At 39.2% G+C, this 17,153-nt stretch overlaps 1 protein-coding gene across 2 annotated transcripts in view; it reads left to right on the top strand.

The window, feature by feature from the left end:
* Atp13a4 (ATPase 13A4) overlaps positions 1–17,153 on the top strand; it is a 123,859-nt gene that overhangs the window by 49,454 nt on the left and 57,252 nt on the right. For both annotated transcript variants that reach the window (XM_063261243.1, XM_013140753.3), the window contains 6 exons: positions 5,191–5,337; positions 9,822–9,892; positions 9,981–10,061; positions 11,441–11,510; positions 12,918–13,052; positions 15,551–15,620. In XM_063261243.1, the coding sequence (XP_063117313.1) occupies positions 5,191–5,337; positions 9,822–9,892; positions 9,981–10,061; positions 11,441–11,510; positions 12,918–13,052; positions 15,551–15,620 (574 nt within the window). The remainder of the gene's footprint in view (positions 1–5,190; positions 5,338–9,821; positions 9,893–9,980; positions 10,062–11,440; positions 11,511–12,917; positions 13,053–15,550; positions 15,621–17,153) is intronic.

The raw sequence follows: 17,153 nt of genomic DNA, 5'->3' as shown, positions 1-17,153 counted from the left end.
AGTTTATTTTTATCTAAGTCTCAGGAAGAATGTTTGAAATAATTGAGTTCTTGTCTAATTACATAAAGACTAATTTAGAATCTCATTTATTTGGAGGGTCTCTGGCGTAGCAGATCCATTTAAAATGACATACAAGAGCAGGTAATTAAAAATTAAAGTTGAACTCAAGATGCAGAAGGCGAGATTGAAGTGGGTTAAGTCTGCTCTGGTTAACGCTGGAGGAGCAGCTAAAGATAGGAGGGTCTAATAGATTTTAAAAGGTGCAAAGAGAGGGGTGCAGCTCTTGGGGCAGGCGTTTGTGAGACTTTCCAGTACAGGTCCAGTTGCAAAGCTGACTACACACACTAGGAGGGATCATCTTGCTTGATAGATGAGGGCTGCAGCATATGGTCATGGGTGGCTTCCCTCACTCCTGGAGCTCTGGCAGGGCATGCCAGGCCTGCTGGGTGATGTGGGTGGGAGCACAGAACCCAGACAATGAGGGCATTAGTGTTAGACTTGCCTTAAACATAGCAAGTGTTTCTGCATAGAAACTTTTGGTGGTGCTTGAGCAGTAATACACACACACAAACATGCGTGTGTGTGTGTGCCCATGTGAGCGCAAACATTCTTAAAGTGGTTTTTGATAACCCATTTCACAGTGTGCAAATGATTCTAACACACACAATCTCACTTCATCCTCACACCAGTCCAAGAAAGAGCAAGGACTATTCTATCTCCTAAATGAAGTAATTCCAGGTCCCAGAAAGTTAAAAAACATCCTTAAAATGCTAAGATTAGACGTTAAAAAATGTAGCTCCAAATACCAAAGCGTGCCGTTTGTGTGTTGGCACTGTTTTGATTTTTCACTCTTAGTAGGTTTTTCTTTTTCTTCTCTTCCTTTTCCCTTTCCCTGCTTCTTTTTCTGTTTATGTCTTCTTCCTTCCTTTTTTCCATTTCCTTTCTTGCCCATTCCTTCCTACCCATGGTTCCTCTCTGCCAGCAGCTTCAGAGAGCGCAGCTCAGTCCAGCAGTCACCCTCAGAGCTGCACACCTGGCCCTGCCCCTGTGTCCAAGGTCCTGCTCCTGCTGCTGCTAAGCCATGGCCCGCAGAGCTCTCATGGGCTGCAGATGGAAGTGTCTGCAAGGCACAGTCACATTCTTTTCATGCTAGAAAACAAGACCCTCATGATTCTTTGATTCACATGAAGGGTTTACGCTATGAAAAGATCCCGGAAATACATGAATCTTTCATGAATACTTCTGAGCCATTCTGAGCTCCAGGAATAAACCTTTCTCTTCCCCCCATAGCAGATGCTGAGGCTGTGTGTGCAGGGCCACGTATAACACTTGGGTCAATCTCTGTTGCTCTTGAGACTATATAAATAACTATTGTTAGAGCTGTAAATCAAGTTCCCACGTCTTTGTTCCTTTCCCAAGATTAAGTAGCTAATAAATAGCAGTTAAGATCAGGCACAGCAGTTTTTCTCAACATGTACTTCCTAACCAGAAAGGGACAACAGGAAATGAGTTTCGATTCAAATGAGTATATACAAGCATGGGTGGTTTTGTGATACCACAAGATTTAATAAGATATGAGTGTGAAGGTGAATTTCAGCTTTTAATACTCACCTGGACTAAGGCATTGCAGTTGGTACATTAGCTTAATGTTGGGTATTGAGAATCTGGAGTTCCAGGAGTCCACCTCCGTTTTCAGGCACTACAGTCTGGAGGGCTGTCAGCTGTCACCCTGCGTCAGATGATGGGCAACAGCTTGATTTCTGGCTGTGGTTGATTCTGGACTGCCAAGCGAGCAGAGATTGTGAGAAACTGGATGTTGTTTGCTACACAGTGATGAAGTTCAAGGTGATTTTCACATCCAAGCCACAAACTCCATGGGATAGCCTGTTGAAATAAAGAGGAAGGAGCCGAGATTAGGGGTGATCTGGACCAGGCCATGGTTCTATCCCTACTACCAATATCAGATGGGCTTGAACAATTCCTAGCCTTGCTCATGGTGAGTTTTCTCAGCTGCAGAATGGAGATAACGCTACTGACTCTGGAGAACTGGGATCTAAAAAGAGATAATGAATGGATGCAACACGATTTTAGAACTTCAGTCACCAAATGAAACTTTGTAGCTGATACCACTATCCTTTGCTTATTAAGAGTCTTGTCCTCCTAACTATCCTTACTTGGTGGCCAAAGGTCTCGGACCTTGATGACTCTTTTACAATTTGTGTTTCTATACACCTAAAAGAGTGTGCTTTCTCACTACATTTTTTAAAATTGAAACTTTGTTCTTTGACAATCCCAGTTTAAGCCAGCTATAAGAATGGCAGCCCAATCAACAAATTTTTTAAATTTATTTTGATACTGAGGATTGAATTCATGACCTCGTGCTTGCTAAACAGGTGCTTATGCCACTGAGCTATATCCCTGGCCACTAATTTATTTTTGTTTTTATCTTTTTAGCAAAATATAGAATAGAGCAGAGGGGTAGAGAGAACTCCAGAGGGAGCAAACAGAGATGGGAGTGTATGTACAAATTCTTACTCTAGGAGTTCTGTGTGATCATTTCATCCTCTATAAAATGGTAGGATAATCACAATAACGATCTTATGGTGTTTTGGAATGTTAAGTGAAATAATGCATATATAACATAATATGTATGGAGTGCAGCAACTGCTAAGCATTTTTATTACTGTTATAATAAGAAACTCAAAGTATTCCCACAGCAAGCCTCCCACTGATGAGAGCTAAGGCAACACTCTGCTATGTCATAGCATGTGCTGGAATTGGTGGCCTGCTTTATTGTATCTAGCATATGGCTCAGTTATTTAAAATTCAGCTGTCTTCAGTCATTTTTAGGCTCTGAAAATAACTACATGTAAGTTGGTTTGATTTGATTTAGTCATAACCCATGTAAAATTTTTTTCTTTTGAGACAGTGTCTCACTTTGTAGTTCAGGTCCGCCTTAGACTCTCTATGTAGCTCAGCCTGGCCTTGAACTCATAGTGATCCTCCTGTTTCAGCCTCCTCAGCGCTGGGATTACAGGGGTGCACCACCACACCAGGCTCCATTTCAAATTTCTTAAATTTAATTCATTATGATTCAAATTTCTTGTTTTACCTTCTCTTACCCTTCTCTGTTTCTTTGCTTTGCCTTCCTCTCCCCCATCCCTCCTTCCATTCTCCTCTTTCTCCGTCTTCCTTTCTCAGTATCTGTGCTAGGCTGACTGCAGCACAGAGCCACCTCTGTCATGGTCTCTACCCATAGTCCCACAGGAGTGGCGAGGTGGATGGTGACAGTGGGGGAAGAATCTCTAGTACTCTGACAGCTTGGTTTGGAAGAGACATCTCCAGGCAAATTAAGGAAGTTCCCAGGCCATAGCCTTCGAGCTGGACCCAGAAGGATGGTTCAGATTTAGCCACATAAAGACTTAGTGATGATACAGGAGAAAGATAACTCCCGATCTGCTAGATGTCAGATATGCCAAGTTCAGGTCCCCTGAATATTAAATAATGCATTCCAAGGGACAGTGGAGGTCAAGAGTAGGAAAGGTTTATTGAGAAATAGAGGCTTAGAGACCGGGGGTGGGGGTGATTCCTGAAAGTGGGCTGTTGCCGAGGCCCTTTGTTGGGGTAATTTATACAGCAAAGTCACAATGAAGGTACAATGTGGGTCAAGCTACTATCAGTCTATAGGATTACAAGTAGAGCTTTTTAGCTAATATTGATTCAAAAGGGAAATGAATCAAACAGCAAGGGTACATGGAAAGAACAAAGGCATTTTAGGGATGGGCCCAGATATTCTGGTCAACAACCTGGGTGACTGATTGCTCTCTGGACCTACTGGACCAAATGGTATAGTGTAATTTACAGTCTAATTCCAAGCTACTGTTTATGCCTTGGGGAGGTGTCTAGGCCTATTGCTTCTCTATTTTGAGGCCTGGTCTCCTTCAGCTGCACCTCCAGCCACAATTCTGAGGTCTTTACTTTTGTGATGACTTCCTTGAGAGCCCAGTCTCTCTCTGTGACTGTATATAAATTTCTATCTAATATAGCTGCCTATAATATAAGGGGAGGGGAAAAATTGTATTTTAGGATGTGGAAGCAGCAGGAAATGGGTTGCAAGAGGGCAAGGAGAAAAAGTACAATTGTCTCATGCATGTTTATTTTTTGCAGAGTCTGCTCAGATACCTTTCAAAACAAAAATGTTATTGGGTGGAGCTGATTCCTAGCTCTGAAGTGCGTTCTCCAAGCATTGCATTCCTGGACTTCTTGTCATCCTGACTGCCTGATGATGTCATCAGACATCCAAGTGGCTTTTATATTTAGTCTATATCCACTCAGATAATAACTATTGGTATTGCATCAGCCATGAAGGAATCATTGGGTATCTGGCAACCATTCCCTTTTGCTCCTCCTAGCTTTATTCTGTGAAGCCCTTAGTGAACTGCAAAGGTAGATGATTTCAATTAGGATCATCCAATAAGGCACCTTCCTCAGGATTACCTGTGTGGGCATCCTGACACATGCGGTCTATGCAATCAGTTTTTCTCACCCATTTGTTTTACTCGTATCCCCTGGATCTTTGTGCTCCATAACTAGGGAACGATATAAGCAATGATAAGACATGGATTCTGTCTTCTAGGTGATCTAATAATGTCAGAAAACAGACAGAAATGATTAGAAGCACAAGCGAGGAATGGTTCAATTAACATAGTTATCATTCTTTTATTTTTCTTTTGCCACAGTGGGAAGGTATTAAAGGAGCTGTTTGAGAAGCGGTGGAATTTGAGATATGCCTCGAAAGATGGAGAGAGTTTAATTGACTTGACTTCCTTACCCTCAGAGATATTCAGAAGCCATTGGCAAGCTTGCTTTTTTCTGCCTGTGATAGCGCCTATCAGGCTTCTGGTTGTAGCTCGACAGGAAATCAGCTCTTCCATGAGCTGTTACCTCCCTCCCCAGCTGTGCTGTCTGTGTCAGTGCCCTGTTCATATCCAGGTTCTCTAATAGATGCTGAAAAGCCACTGCCCCTGAAGATGCTACACCTGACCATATTCCAATGGCACTTAAGTCTGTCTGGAACATTTGCTAACTCCATTAGCCCACAGAATTGCGCTAAAATGATATTTTCTGGATTGACTTTTAGCGTAGTGATTTCTCCTGACTTCATGGGAGTTTTGGCATCTGTTTCTGCAGGATGAATTCCAGACTTACTCTTGGAAAAAGGTAACATGGATCCACCTATCAACATTAAGCAGTGCTTTTGGTCTCACTCCTGGACACCCCCTCATTACAGATGAGGATTTTGTCATAAATAGAGCCATCCAGAAGCCTGGACTAAAGGTAAGTCTTAAGTTATGGCTCTGGCTGATGCCAGAGAAACTTAACTTTTCTCCCTATTTCTCTCCTGTGATTTCTTCTATTGAAGGTGGAAAAAACTGCAAAAGACATGACCTTTGTAGTCAGATGGAGCATGCTTCAAATCTCGCCTTCCTCCTTCCAAACAGTGCATCGTTGGATAATTTTCTTGTGTCTCCTGAGCCTCAGGTTTCTCATTTAAAAAATGGTAATGAAGCCTGTCTCTAATACTAATTGACTGACTTCAGGAAATTAAAGACTTCGAAGTCCAGTACAATGCCAGTTACATAGTGAGGTCCAGTATGTGTTAGTTCTTGTAGCATCATTCCCTGTGTGTATAGCAGAGATCACTCTGCAGTAATCGCCCAGGACTGTCTCGTGGAATTTTCTTATGTCTGCAAAATGATCTTATTTCCAATTTTTCTATTGAAATGCATGTGGGTTATTTCCTTTTTGACACCATTAAATTAGCACTGCTTGGATTGTGACTGTTAACACTCATATTAAAAACACATTTTATAAGACAGAATGTTTTCTTTTATTTTTATAGATGGAGACAGCTGTTTAGTTTTATGAGCTCTAGGTCGTTTTCTAAAGAATGAATGTCAATTGCTGAAAGATCTCTCTATCGTCAATTGCTATCACCTAGTTGTCTTTATGGCCAAAATATGCAGAGACAAAGGAGGCCAAACTCCTCCAGGAAGCAGTCTGCCTTTTCCACTAAGTGGTCATTCAGCTAGATAAGTTGGCTTTCCCAAATGAGCTAGGCAGACGTGACTTCAGAGTTCATTACCCTAAAGTTGCAGCACATTTAATTGTTTCAAATAAGTAACTATAAAGACAAATGAAGAAAGCTTCAGATTGACAAGCAAGCAGAATATAGCGTATATTTCACAATAGTTAAATCTTGGAAGCAGCCTATGTGTTCATCAACAGAGGAATGGATAAAGAAATGGAGTGCTACTCTGCCATAAAGAAGGGTAAATTTGAGTCATCTGTGGGAAAGTAAATATACTTTGAGAAAATAATGTTGAGGGAAATAAATTAGACATACAAATCAAAATATCATATAGTTTCTCTCATATGAGAAACTTAAGGTATAAATAAATTAAAGAGCAAAATAAAAGATAGACAGTAAGAGACAGGGAGATAGATCTGAAAAAGGGAACCAAGAAATGGATGGAGGAGAAGAAGGAAGGGGTGGAAAGAAGACTTATGATGTATTATTTACATATGCTAACCCACATCGTGGATGTAAGCACACATTATGTTCTGCAAACACACACTAATAAAAATAAAAAAGAATGTGAGGGAGAAATTGCAGTGGATAGTTTTGATAACTAGGCTTGATAACCAGGCTTCATTCACCAGAGATTCAGGCTGCTTGCTGTCCCTGGAGTCTTGAGTTGCTTATAATCCCTTCTCTGCCTGTTTCTCAGGACTGTTGCAAACCTCAAATGTGAATGTTGATATTTAGGTGATTTGTGAGCTGCAGTGAATTACATTCATACTAAGGCTTGAAACTTGCATTAAAATCAGAGGAGAGAAGATAGCCTCAGCCATGATAACACTGATGGGAATAATAATAGCAACAAGAATCCCAAGATGATAGCTGTTTGGAGGCTTTTATGGGAATTTGGAGACTAAATTAAAGAATTATTTTGGGTTTTTGAACATAGCAAAGAAGAGACTCTAAGAATCCTTTTATAGAATGGCTTGCAAAATTGAAACACAATGCTTGAGTTTACCATGCACTATACATGGGATCCTGAATTTAAGAGGTTTTGTTAGATTTTCTTTTGAGACTCCCTGGAGTCTTACATTCTTGGAGAGAATGGGGTGGGCTAAAATCCCAGCCTGTGAGCGATGCAATCAGAATGAACTTCAGGTGCAAAGTGAAGATGAAAGAATCTGCCCAACCACCGGATGATGAAAAAGACTAATGGTAATGTGCCATAAGCTCCGGAATCCTCAGCAAATGGTTGCTGTGATTGGTGGCATTATTTGCAAAACTGCAAAGAATAGTGAAAAGGAAGTTAAGTCTAAAGGCATGAAACCAGAAATTCCAATGTGAGCCATGATGACTAGCATGTTCCAGGCCTGGTCACTTTCAAATGTGCTTTCTTGCTTCGAATTCACAGCTTACAAAAGAAGCGTCATTGCCAGAGCGACTGCAATGTCATACTGAAAATCACTTGGAAATAGGATGTGTTCAATAATTTCTTTTGCAATCAATCTCATTGAAATAAACTCACTCTATAAAAATTAAAGAAGATATAGCACTTAATGCTCTTACTTGGTAACTGTTAAATGTGTGCGTGTGTGTGTGTGTGTGTGTGTGTGTGTGTGCATATCTGACATAATTATGAGTAGGATTATAATTCTAGGTCTCATGACCCAGAGATGTAAGCTAAGTTCATTTATTTAACACAAAGTGCACTGAGCACCTAGTATGTACCAGCTATGCACACTTCACAGTTTTAGAATTTATCTCGTGACTGACTATAATATTTATGACTATAATACAGAAAGGAGCCAAAGTAGAACTTAGCCACCATCTGGCCAATTATTCAATTGATTCATGGCACAAGTGAGGTGCAGAGATATTTAGTGGAATTTCTCAAGGACCGCTGTAACAGGAAATCTCTTCCACTGCTCTTCCACTTTAGCTGCCAACAAAACTACCTAGGAAAATGTAACTGTATTTATGCCCAAGATGCACTGCAAAAAGATTAAATTAGAATCTCTTGGCAGTGGCAGCCAGGCAACCGCATCTTTAAAACTCCTCAGATGCTCCTAATGTGGGACCCGAGGCTTTAAGCATTGCTCCACAGCCACATGGAAGTGTCACTGTTTCTCTCAGGGGGTTGTGAGGTCACCAGCTCATGGAAATGCAGTTGTTTAAAGAAATCATCTTACGAAGACACAAGTGTCCTAAGTGTGATTCTGCCTTTTCTTTCCACTGATGATCCTTTCAGAATCTCATTTCCTGGAGCATGTTTTCTTGAAGGAGCACATTTAACCTCCTCTCTCCTCCCCAGTATCAGCTTCAGTTTTCACAAACCCTGGAATCCTTTTCAATGTTTCTCTTGCAGGTTACTATACAGCTCTAGTGCCTGTGAGACAATGTACCAAAGGCCTTATTCTAGCATCTATGTCTCTCATAATCTAGCCTTCACTTATATTTCCAGCTTAATTATTCCCTCCGCAGTCTCACAGGCCTACTCTCCTGCTTCCTCTCCTTCCCTAGGTTGGACAGAACTCCTTGAAATACTCTCTTCCAATCATGTCTGAGAGAATTCTTCCAGCCCTCCACTGTGGCGGTTTCAAACGTGGTCTCTCCTGCGGTTCCTTTCGCCATCTGCCCTCGCTGTCTTTCTATAGTATTTTATGATTATGTCTTTTTACTTTGTTATATTTTTATTTGCTTGACATCTATGTATTGGGATATAGGGTACAATTTTCTTTTTTGAAATATATTTTCTGTTTCATTAAGTTCAAAGGTAGTAGAATCCAGAGACTAAATTTCACTTATTCATATATTTATCTATATAGTAAGCCCTTGATACATGTTGACCAAATGATGATTTATTTTATTTTTTTTATTTTAAAAAAGCAAAATGGAATAAAGGATATAAAAGATACAGAATATCAAAAAATAGTAAATTAACACTAATTAATATGTTGCACTTTGTTATTTTAGAAGTAGTGGTTCAGGTTACAAGATTTAGGCACAAAAAAGGATCAAACAATCAAACAATGAAAGCACAAAATTTTTTTGGGGTGAACTAACACAAATGAGTAGTATAGCTATCTATCTTGTATACGTATATACATGTAATCTTTTCCCCTTTTTTCTTCTCTGCTTTCCCCTCTCCAGATTGTTACTTCCTCTTGTGTACTTTCTTTCCCTTTCATTATCACAATATCTATTGTACATTCTGGATATTATTATGTTTTCAGTTTTGTTTATACTAGGGAAACAGTACAACATTTACAAATGTGAGTTTGATTTATTTCACTTATGAATATGATGTCAAGGTGCCTCCATTTACCTATAAAAGCCTCAAGATCATCCTTCTTTACAGCTGAGTAACACTCCATTGTATAAAAATACTTCATTTTTTAATCCGTTCATCAGTTGATGGGCATTTGGATTGTTTCCAAGATTTAGCTATTAAATCATGCAAATGATGATTTCCAATAAGGATGCCATTTGTCTAGTAGGAAAGAAAAAGACAAAGTAGGAAAAGATAAGAACTTTTTTATTTTAAAGAAGAAAAGTAGAAATAAAATGCAAAAGTTTCAGATCAGGCTAATGGGGAGTAGCAATAATTGAAATATTGCACATTGAATAAATATTGAGGGTTATGTCTTTGTCTCTTTTGCAAATGACTCTTTGGCCACTCAGTCACTGTATAATCTCCAATCCTCAAATTAGAGATTTTCTTAGTACTTTTCTTTTGCAGGTGAGATGCATAAAAGTGCAGAAAATAAGATATGTTTGGAATAATTTAGAAGGACAGTTTCAAAAAATTGGGTAAGTTGTTTTAGAAAGTGCATCTAAAGAAAAAAATGTTAACTCAAAACTGTTACTGTTAAATGCAACCTTCTCATTATTATTTTAGATCTCTGGAAGACTGGCTCACTTCTACCAAGATACATCTAAAATTTGGATCAGGTCTAACCAGAGAAGAACAAGAGATTAGGTACCACACGTATTATTGTCTGTATTAGCTGTAAAGGATTATTATCAGCTAGCCAAATATAGAGCCCAGTGAGTGGTTATCTTAATTGATCGATATCAAAAGATGTTGCAATGTTTTAGTTAAATTGAATGTGTTCAAACCCATTATCTTCAGAGCCGCCTCATGAGGGAGGTAGAAAAGACTTCAACACAACATCAACATAGCAGGTGCAGAATCTGAGACTCACAGAGGTTGAGTGGCCGGAGCGTGGTCACACTGAAAGACACAGCAAGAAATGAGTGTAGTTTCAGTGCTTTTCCTCTGCACAGTGTCTCTAAAGGCTATTATAATAATAGGGCTGAGCCTGTTCTGATTATAATCAGGAAATACACAGACTAGCATGGTGACACAGTTAAAGAGAAATAACAGAACATCAGAACAACGCCACACAGACGTGCATAGCTCCACGGTTCCAAATCAGTTACTAGGTAGCAGAGAACGATTCTGAGAGAGCCCTGGAGTATCTGTGTAGTTTCCAGTACCTATGCTCTCTGCTCCAGGATTTAGTTTGAAAAAAAAGGGGAAGAAGGACTCCAAAAAGGCCTCACTGAGTTTAAGTTTCTAGCTCTTCTTCCCCATTCTAGCACTTCAGAGAGAACCTAGTATCAAGCACCATCTGTGTCACGTAGAGCTTGTTAGAAAGAAAAGCAAGATGTTGGATTTGCAGGATCTGACCCTACTGAGTCAGAATCTTCATCTTAATGAGGCCAGCCCATCTAAGTTAAAGCTTGAGGAGCCCTTCTCTAACACACTCAGCAAAGCTATTGGATCGGTCTATGTGAAAGACACAGAGAGAGTGGTTTGTGTTCTAGGCAGCAAAATTACTTGCAAGGTGCATTCCTCCACACAATTAAAGGAGCCGTCTCTGCTCGTCAACCAGAGGAATGCATGCCTCTACATATTTACCTATTTTGAAGAGCCCATGACCTTCCTACTCATATTAGAATAAATTGCAGAGCTTTCCAGAACTTCTGAACGGGGGCAGAAAATAGGTACAATATTTGCTTATCAGTAAGCTTATTTCCTTTTAATGACATCACTGGTGCACTTCTGTGGAATCAGAGTTGGGGACAAAGTTTAGAATATACCAATTCTGGTGCTAGTTAAGTAAGATGAGTTAAGTAATATTAAATATCCAAGTTATCATTTAGAACATATTAAGATCCAGGGAAGTGTTAGCTAGCAAAAAAAACCTCAGTTGTTTCGAGCCAGATAGGAATGTTAGAAAGCAGAGGAGATTCATCCAGAAGTGAGCAAGGGGAACGTGAAGCAGGCCTTTTTCTGAGTGGGCAGGAAATGAGTTCATTTTCATTATTAGTGACTGTGATCTCTCCCGGTAGGAGGCTAATATGTGGGCCTAATACTATTGATGTTGAAATCACACCTATTTGGAAACTGCTCAGCAAGGAGGTAATTTCTCCAGTATCTTCTCTTGGTGTTGGATGGAAAATAAGTGTAGTTCTAACCAAATAATGCATCATGAAACTTGTTAATAAGTAACGTAAATGGGAGCTATTTTAACAGAATACCAGACATATCTTTTTTTCATATCTCTCATCTACTCTTTTTCCTCAGGTTTCTCTCTTGTACACTAGCAGATATGCTACGGAGTGTCACGCTCATGTGTGTACTGATATTTGATGACTGGTTGAAGGCACTGTTTCTTTTCTTCTTTAATAGAATGCTGTTTACCTGTTCCCAACTTTGAAACTAATATAGTCTTTTCCTTTCTCTCTTTCTTTTGTTAGAAAGCCAATCTTTTTTAAGGCAACATATACAATTTCCTCAACATCCAAAATCAAACAGAGAAGATAACAATTTGCTCACCTTTATTAAGAGCTACTGATCTCAATGTTTGTGTGGGAAAGAGTTGATCATTATTTACTACGTTAAATTTTTCTTCTTGGGCTGTCTCCTCTTACTTTCCAGACCATAACCATATAGCAGGACACTGTCCACCTGTAGACCTCCTTGTCTTGAAAAATAAAACAGCTTACTAATTTCAAGATACTCTCTTAACATTTAGAGAAAGATTTCAAGGCTGAGAAAAGCAAAATGCTGATAGGAAAGTTTTCACGTAGTTTTTTTCGTAACGAGAGATAAGAATAACTGTTCCTGTTTTAACAGGGGGAATTCGGGTGAGGGCACACGGTGTTTCCCACCAAAGCGGGAATGCAGTTGGTGGAGTCCACTCTTTATGTCCTAGTGCCACAATCTTCTCAGTTCTCTGTGAGAAAAAGTCAACTCATCCCTTAATGTGAGGCTTTCCACTGGCTTCCCACGGAGCAGCTCTCCTGTGCCAGGGAAAAGTGATAGACTAAAAAGCGTTTTAAGCTTGTAAACCTGATCCACCGCTTCACCTGTCTGAAGTCCAGTAATTGCAAGTGGGAGATGTCATCAGCTCCTTTCACAATATGGTGATCAATGTGTTGAAGCCCAGGGGCAACTCTGTAAAACGTCAAGGGCAACCTTGATTACAAGCACGCACTGTGGTCAGATTACCTGGCTTTAAGTGTGGCCGTGTGACAGGTCCAGGTACGTGTGACCTCAGGCCAGTGTCTCAGATCTGAGATTCAGTTTCTTCACCTTTACAATGGGGATACGAGCTACCTTCTGGGCACCGGGGTGACTGTGGGAATAAAATGAAAAAGTCAGGTGAAGTTGAAGAGTGCGGTGTCTGGCACCGCAGGTGCTGAATAAACAGAACGATAGAGAGGATGATCTACCGCCCAGAGATGCTCATGGAAACATGAGTGAGCTGTGATGCGTGAAGCCTGAATACTTCCCCCGTCTTCCTGTCTCTGTGTCTGCCAACAGGTTTTAAATCCCTTTTACGTATTTCAACTCTTCAGCGTCTGTTTATGGTTCAGCGAAGACTACAAGGAATACGCTCTGGCCATCATCCTTATGTCCATCATTTCCATATCGTTGACTGTCTATGACCTCAGACAGGTGAGTTCCCTTACTAATCGCACGGTCTCAGAAAGAGGCGGTCAGTGACTTCATTGAAAGTTTCTTAGAAAGGAGAATTATGACGTTGTCATTGCCCAGTGCATGTTAAAGTAAGACCATGTTCGTGATGATCTGACGCAATAGTGCTCAGTAAGTCGGTCCTTTCCTGACCCTCTCATGCCAAACCCTAGTCTTTTAGGACTATATTCCCTGGTGGAAGGTGGAGGAATCTCTGTTTAAAGTGTGCTCCTTAGCACTCGAGAGGCTGGGGCAGGAGGGTCATTGCAAGTTCGAGACCAGCCTGGGCTACAAAGTGAGCCCAAAGCCAGCCTGAACTGCATAATGAGATTCTGTCTCAAAAACACCAAAAAAAAAAAAAAAAAAAAAACCCTTGTTTTTAAAAATGCACTCCTTTGCCCCTGTTTGGTATTTCACTGTCAAATCTCCAGTTCAAATTTTGTCTTTTTCATACCTGCACTGGGGGATCTAGATGGTATTGGACGAAAATCACATAAAACAAACCAGGCGAAAGGATTTATGTGTGCCAGCTTCACCTGGCAAGTGGGCTGTACATCTCTGATCAAAATGCTTGCCCATTCCCTGAGGTTAAGATTTTAAATAATGCCTTTCTTTTGGTTTTGGAAAAGCCCATCTTCCTATATTCCACTTTCCTCCAATTTAGCATGTAAACTAACCTCTTATTTCATAAAAATAGTGTAAGCTATAAGACAGGAGTTTGTCCAACGCCCACTTTTCAGCTGACAAATGACCCAACTCTGCGGCCCTTGCATGCCAGGTCTTCTCATTGAGTGGAGGAGGAACCTCTGTCTGTGCCTGAGACGCCATTTCCCCCTATCTTCCCGGGCTAAGCATCAAACAGTCCACAAATGACCGCTTTCTCTCTCCTCCCAAGAGACTGTTGAACAAAGGCTACCGTGCTCAAGCATCCTGCAACTTAAAGACAGCGTCCCCCAGGCAGCCCTTCCTGCAACAGGGCTCACGCTCTTCCCCTTCACTGCAGAACGTCAAGCCTCCTTTGTACCAGTCCTCTCTTCTGTACTTCTGTCCTCTCCTTTTCACTGGCTCACCTGGTTCTCTCTCATGATTGCATTTAAACACTCCTTGTTGAAGTCATCACTACAACCCTAAAGCCTGTTTTTTTGAAAGTTAAAAAAATGTATTTTAATGAGAAAGTTTTCCTCTCTGAATCCATGAGGTCACAAAGAAACCTCAATCAAATGTATCAATTGTGCAACTTGACCTTTACAGAGAACCACAGATTACATATTTACACATTTAACACTTAGAATTGACTTTGGAAACCTGTGTGGTCAGTGTATAATGTGTGTTGTAACTTTTCAGCTGACACTATTAATGGCATTATCAGGATTTTATAACAAATTCTAAGTGAATACAAAACCATAGAAGAATATGTTAGTTATATGTAAATATAATTAATTTTAAATGTAATTTTATGTATAATCACCTGTGAGATCCAGATTCATAACTATAGCCACCTGTTTGATATCCGCTACCTTTGTGTCCAAAAAGTTAAATTAAATACATTTCACACAGATCTTAAGAACTTCTCCCAGCTCTCCCTCTTTAGGTTAACGTGATTTGGTATAAATAATACACCACTGGTTTTCCATTTGTTCAAGCTGGAAATCAGGTTTTAATTCTTGAACCTTTCTATCCTTCCCACTTTATCATGCAACAAGTTCTAAAGATTGTTCCTCTTAACTATATTTGGCTATTATTTACTGTTTCCCATTTTATCTGTATTGTGGTTCAACTTAACTTTACTGGATTTCCTATCTGTCAGTAAGCTCACATTCAGTTCTGTTAATCATTCTCAGGACATATTTAATAGTTCTGTAAATAATTTTTAACCAGGAGATTTAAAGTTTGTCTTAAATGGCAACAATCAGAAATAAACAAATGAACACACTCAGAAGTTTGACCCTTCAAAACCTAAAAGGTGGTCTCTTGCACAATAGTTTCTTCACTAATATGAAATCAAATACTATTTTATTATATATTTCTGTCACCTTTACTTATCAACTCACTCTCAGTGATCCATGTATTTTGTGTATTAGAACAAAAAAAAATGCTACCAGGAAATAGTGAGAACCACAGACTTCTTAAAAAGTTATAGATCAGGAGTCTTGATATAGAAAAGCCCAAACAGAAATAATGCTTTGTTCTTCAGGCCTTTCAGGTATAAACACACATGAAGTGTTCTTGATGTTATCTATCTACTTCATGAACAGCGTGTAGATTTGTGGTTTTCAGAAGCCATTTTAAGTGGCAAGAACATGTTGGGAAATTTCTTCCTTCTGAAGAACCCAGAGCTGTTTTTACTGGGGAAAAGCCTTTTCCATCAAGGGCTAGACCACCCAGTCTTAGTCTCAGCTTTGCAGAAGGCCAGCACCTTACTGACTAACTGGGGCTGCACTCAAATAAATAAACATTTTCTGTGTTCCTTTCTTTTTCAGCAATCTATGAAACTCCACCATCTAGTTGAAGCACATAATAGCACTACAGTTTCTGTATGTGGGAGAAAATGTAAGTTCCATTATTCTAGATTTGTGTTTTATCCATATGGAATCAGAAAATGATTTGAATTTGTATTTCTGATTTCTGACTGTCCCTCCAACTTTTATCTGCAATTACAAGTTCCTTGTACATTTGTTGATAGGGAGGAAGAACTCGAGAGAACTTTTCACCTTAAGGGAAAAAATCGTTACTTTACTGAGGCAGAATCAATTTATTAGTTGAACATATTTATGCATACATAGTAAAATCTGATACCACATTGACAGGCACCTATAAAATCCTCACCACCATCAAGATAATAGCCCTCTATTGTCCCCCCAAATTGCTTTGTACCTGTCTGCAGTCTTCCCTAGTCCCTTCCCCTCCCCCATACCCAGGACGTCACCAGCTTTCTCTTAATAATCCATGAGCTGTAGATGAACTTCTGTGTGTACTACTGTACAAAAATGGTACCTCGCACTGTGTATTTGTCTTTTATTGTATATTCTGGGTTAACCTTGAGGGGATTGAAGTTATAATGATTCTGTGGTTCATTCATTTTGTTAAGTGTATCTATAGTTCATTTCTTTTTATTCTTGACAATATCCTGATGTATGGATATGCCTGTTGCTTTATCCATTCACCTGTTGAAAGATATTTGGGTTGTTTCTATTTCTTATTATACATAATGGTGCTATGTACATTTGTGTACAGGCCTTTCTAGGGACATACTTTTTTTTGAGAAACTATTTACTTGAGAAATGAGTGGGTATGTAGTAGATATTTAACACTTAAGAAACTGCCAAACTGTTTTCCAAGAGGCTGTACCAAGTTACAGTCCTAACGGCAAAGCGTGAGAATTTCAGCTGTTCCACTTACTTGACTACCCTTGGTATGTCAGTCTTATTAATTTAAGCCACTTTTGTTTGGAAGTATCTCATTATTGTTTTAATTTGCATTTCCTTAATGATTAATGACATAAATATCTCTTCAATTGTTTATTTGACACATATATCATTGTTTTGCTTAAACATCTATTTAATATTTTGTTTATTACATTGCTTTCTTCTTATTAAATTTAAAAATTCTTTCTGAATTCTGGGTACCAGTCCTTCATGGGACATATGGTTTACAACTATTTTCTCTCTGTGACATTATTTCATTAAATATACAACATCTTTCAAATCGCAGTTTTTACTTTTAATAAAGTCGAAGTTATCAGTTTTTTCTTTGGTGGATCATACTTTTGATAGGATGTCTAAGACATTTTTGCCTAATACAAGGTCAGCTGTATTTTCTGTATTTTCTTATAAAGTATTGTAGATTTATGTTTTACATTAATTTTATATTATATTCTGAATTTTGGTTGCTGTCGAAGTTCATGGTTTGCTAACTGATATCTAAACAGTAACACCATTTAATGAAAATTTACCTTTTCTCCAGTTCCTTGTCTTTCTGCCTTTGTAAAAAATCACTTGTCTTCACATGTTCTGTTCTAATGGTCTGTTTTCTTTTCTTCATACCAATGCTACATAATGTAATTTTCTAATAAGTTTTGAAATA

This window comes from Cavia porcellus, unplaced genomic scaffold (genome assembly GCF_034190915.1).
Source record: "Cavia porcellus strain 051 isolate PalLab524CR breed Dunkin Hartley unplaced genomic scaffold, mCavPor4.1 scaffold_14, whole genome shotgun sequence".
Taxonomy (NCBI): domain Eukaryota; kingdom Metazoa; phylum Chordata; class Mammalia; order Rodentia; family Caviidae; genus Cavia; species Cavia porcellus.
This window is presented reverse-complemented; position numbering and strand designations above follow the sequence as displayed.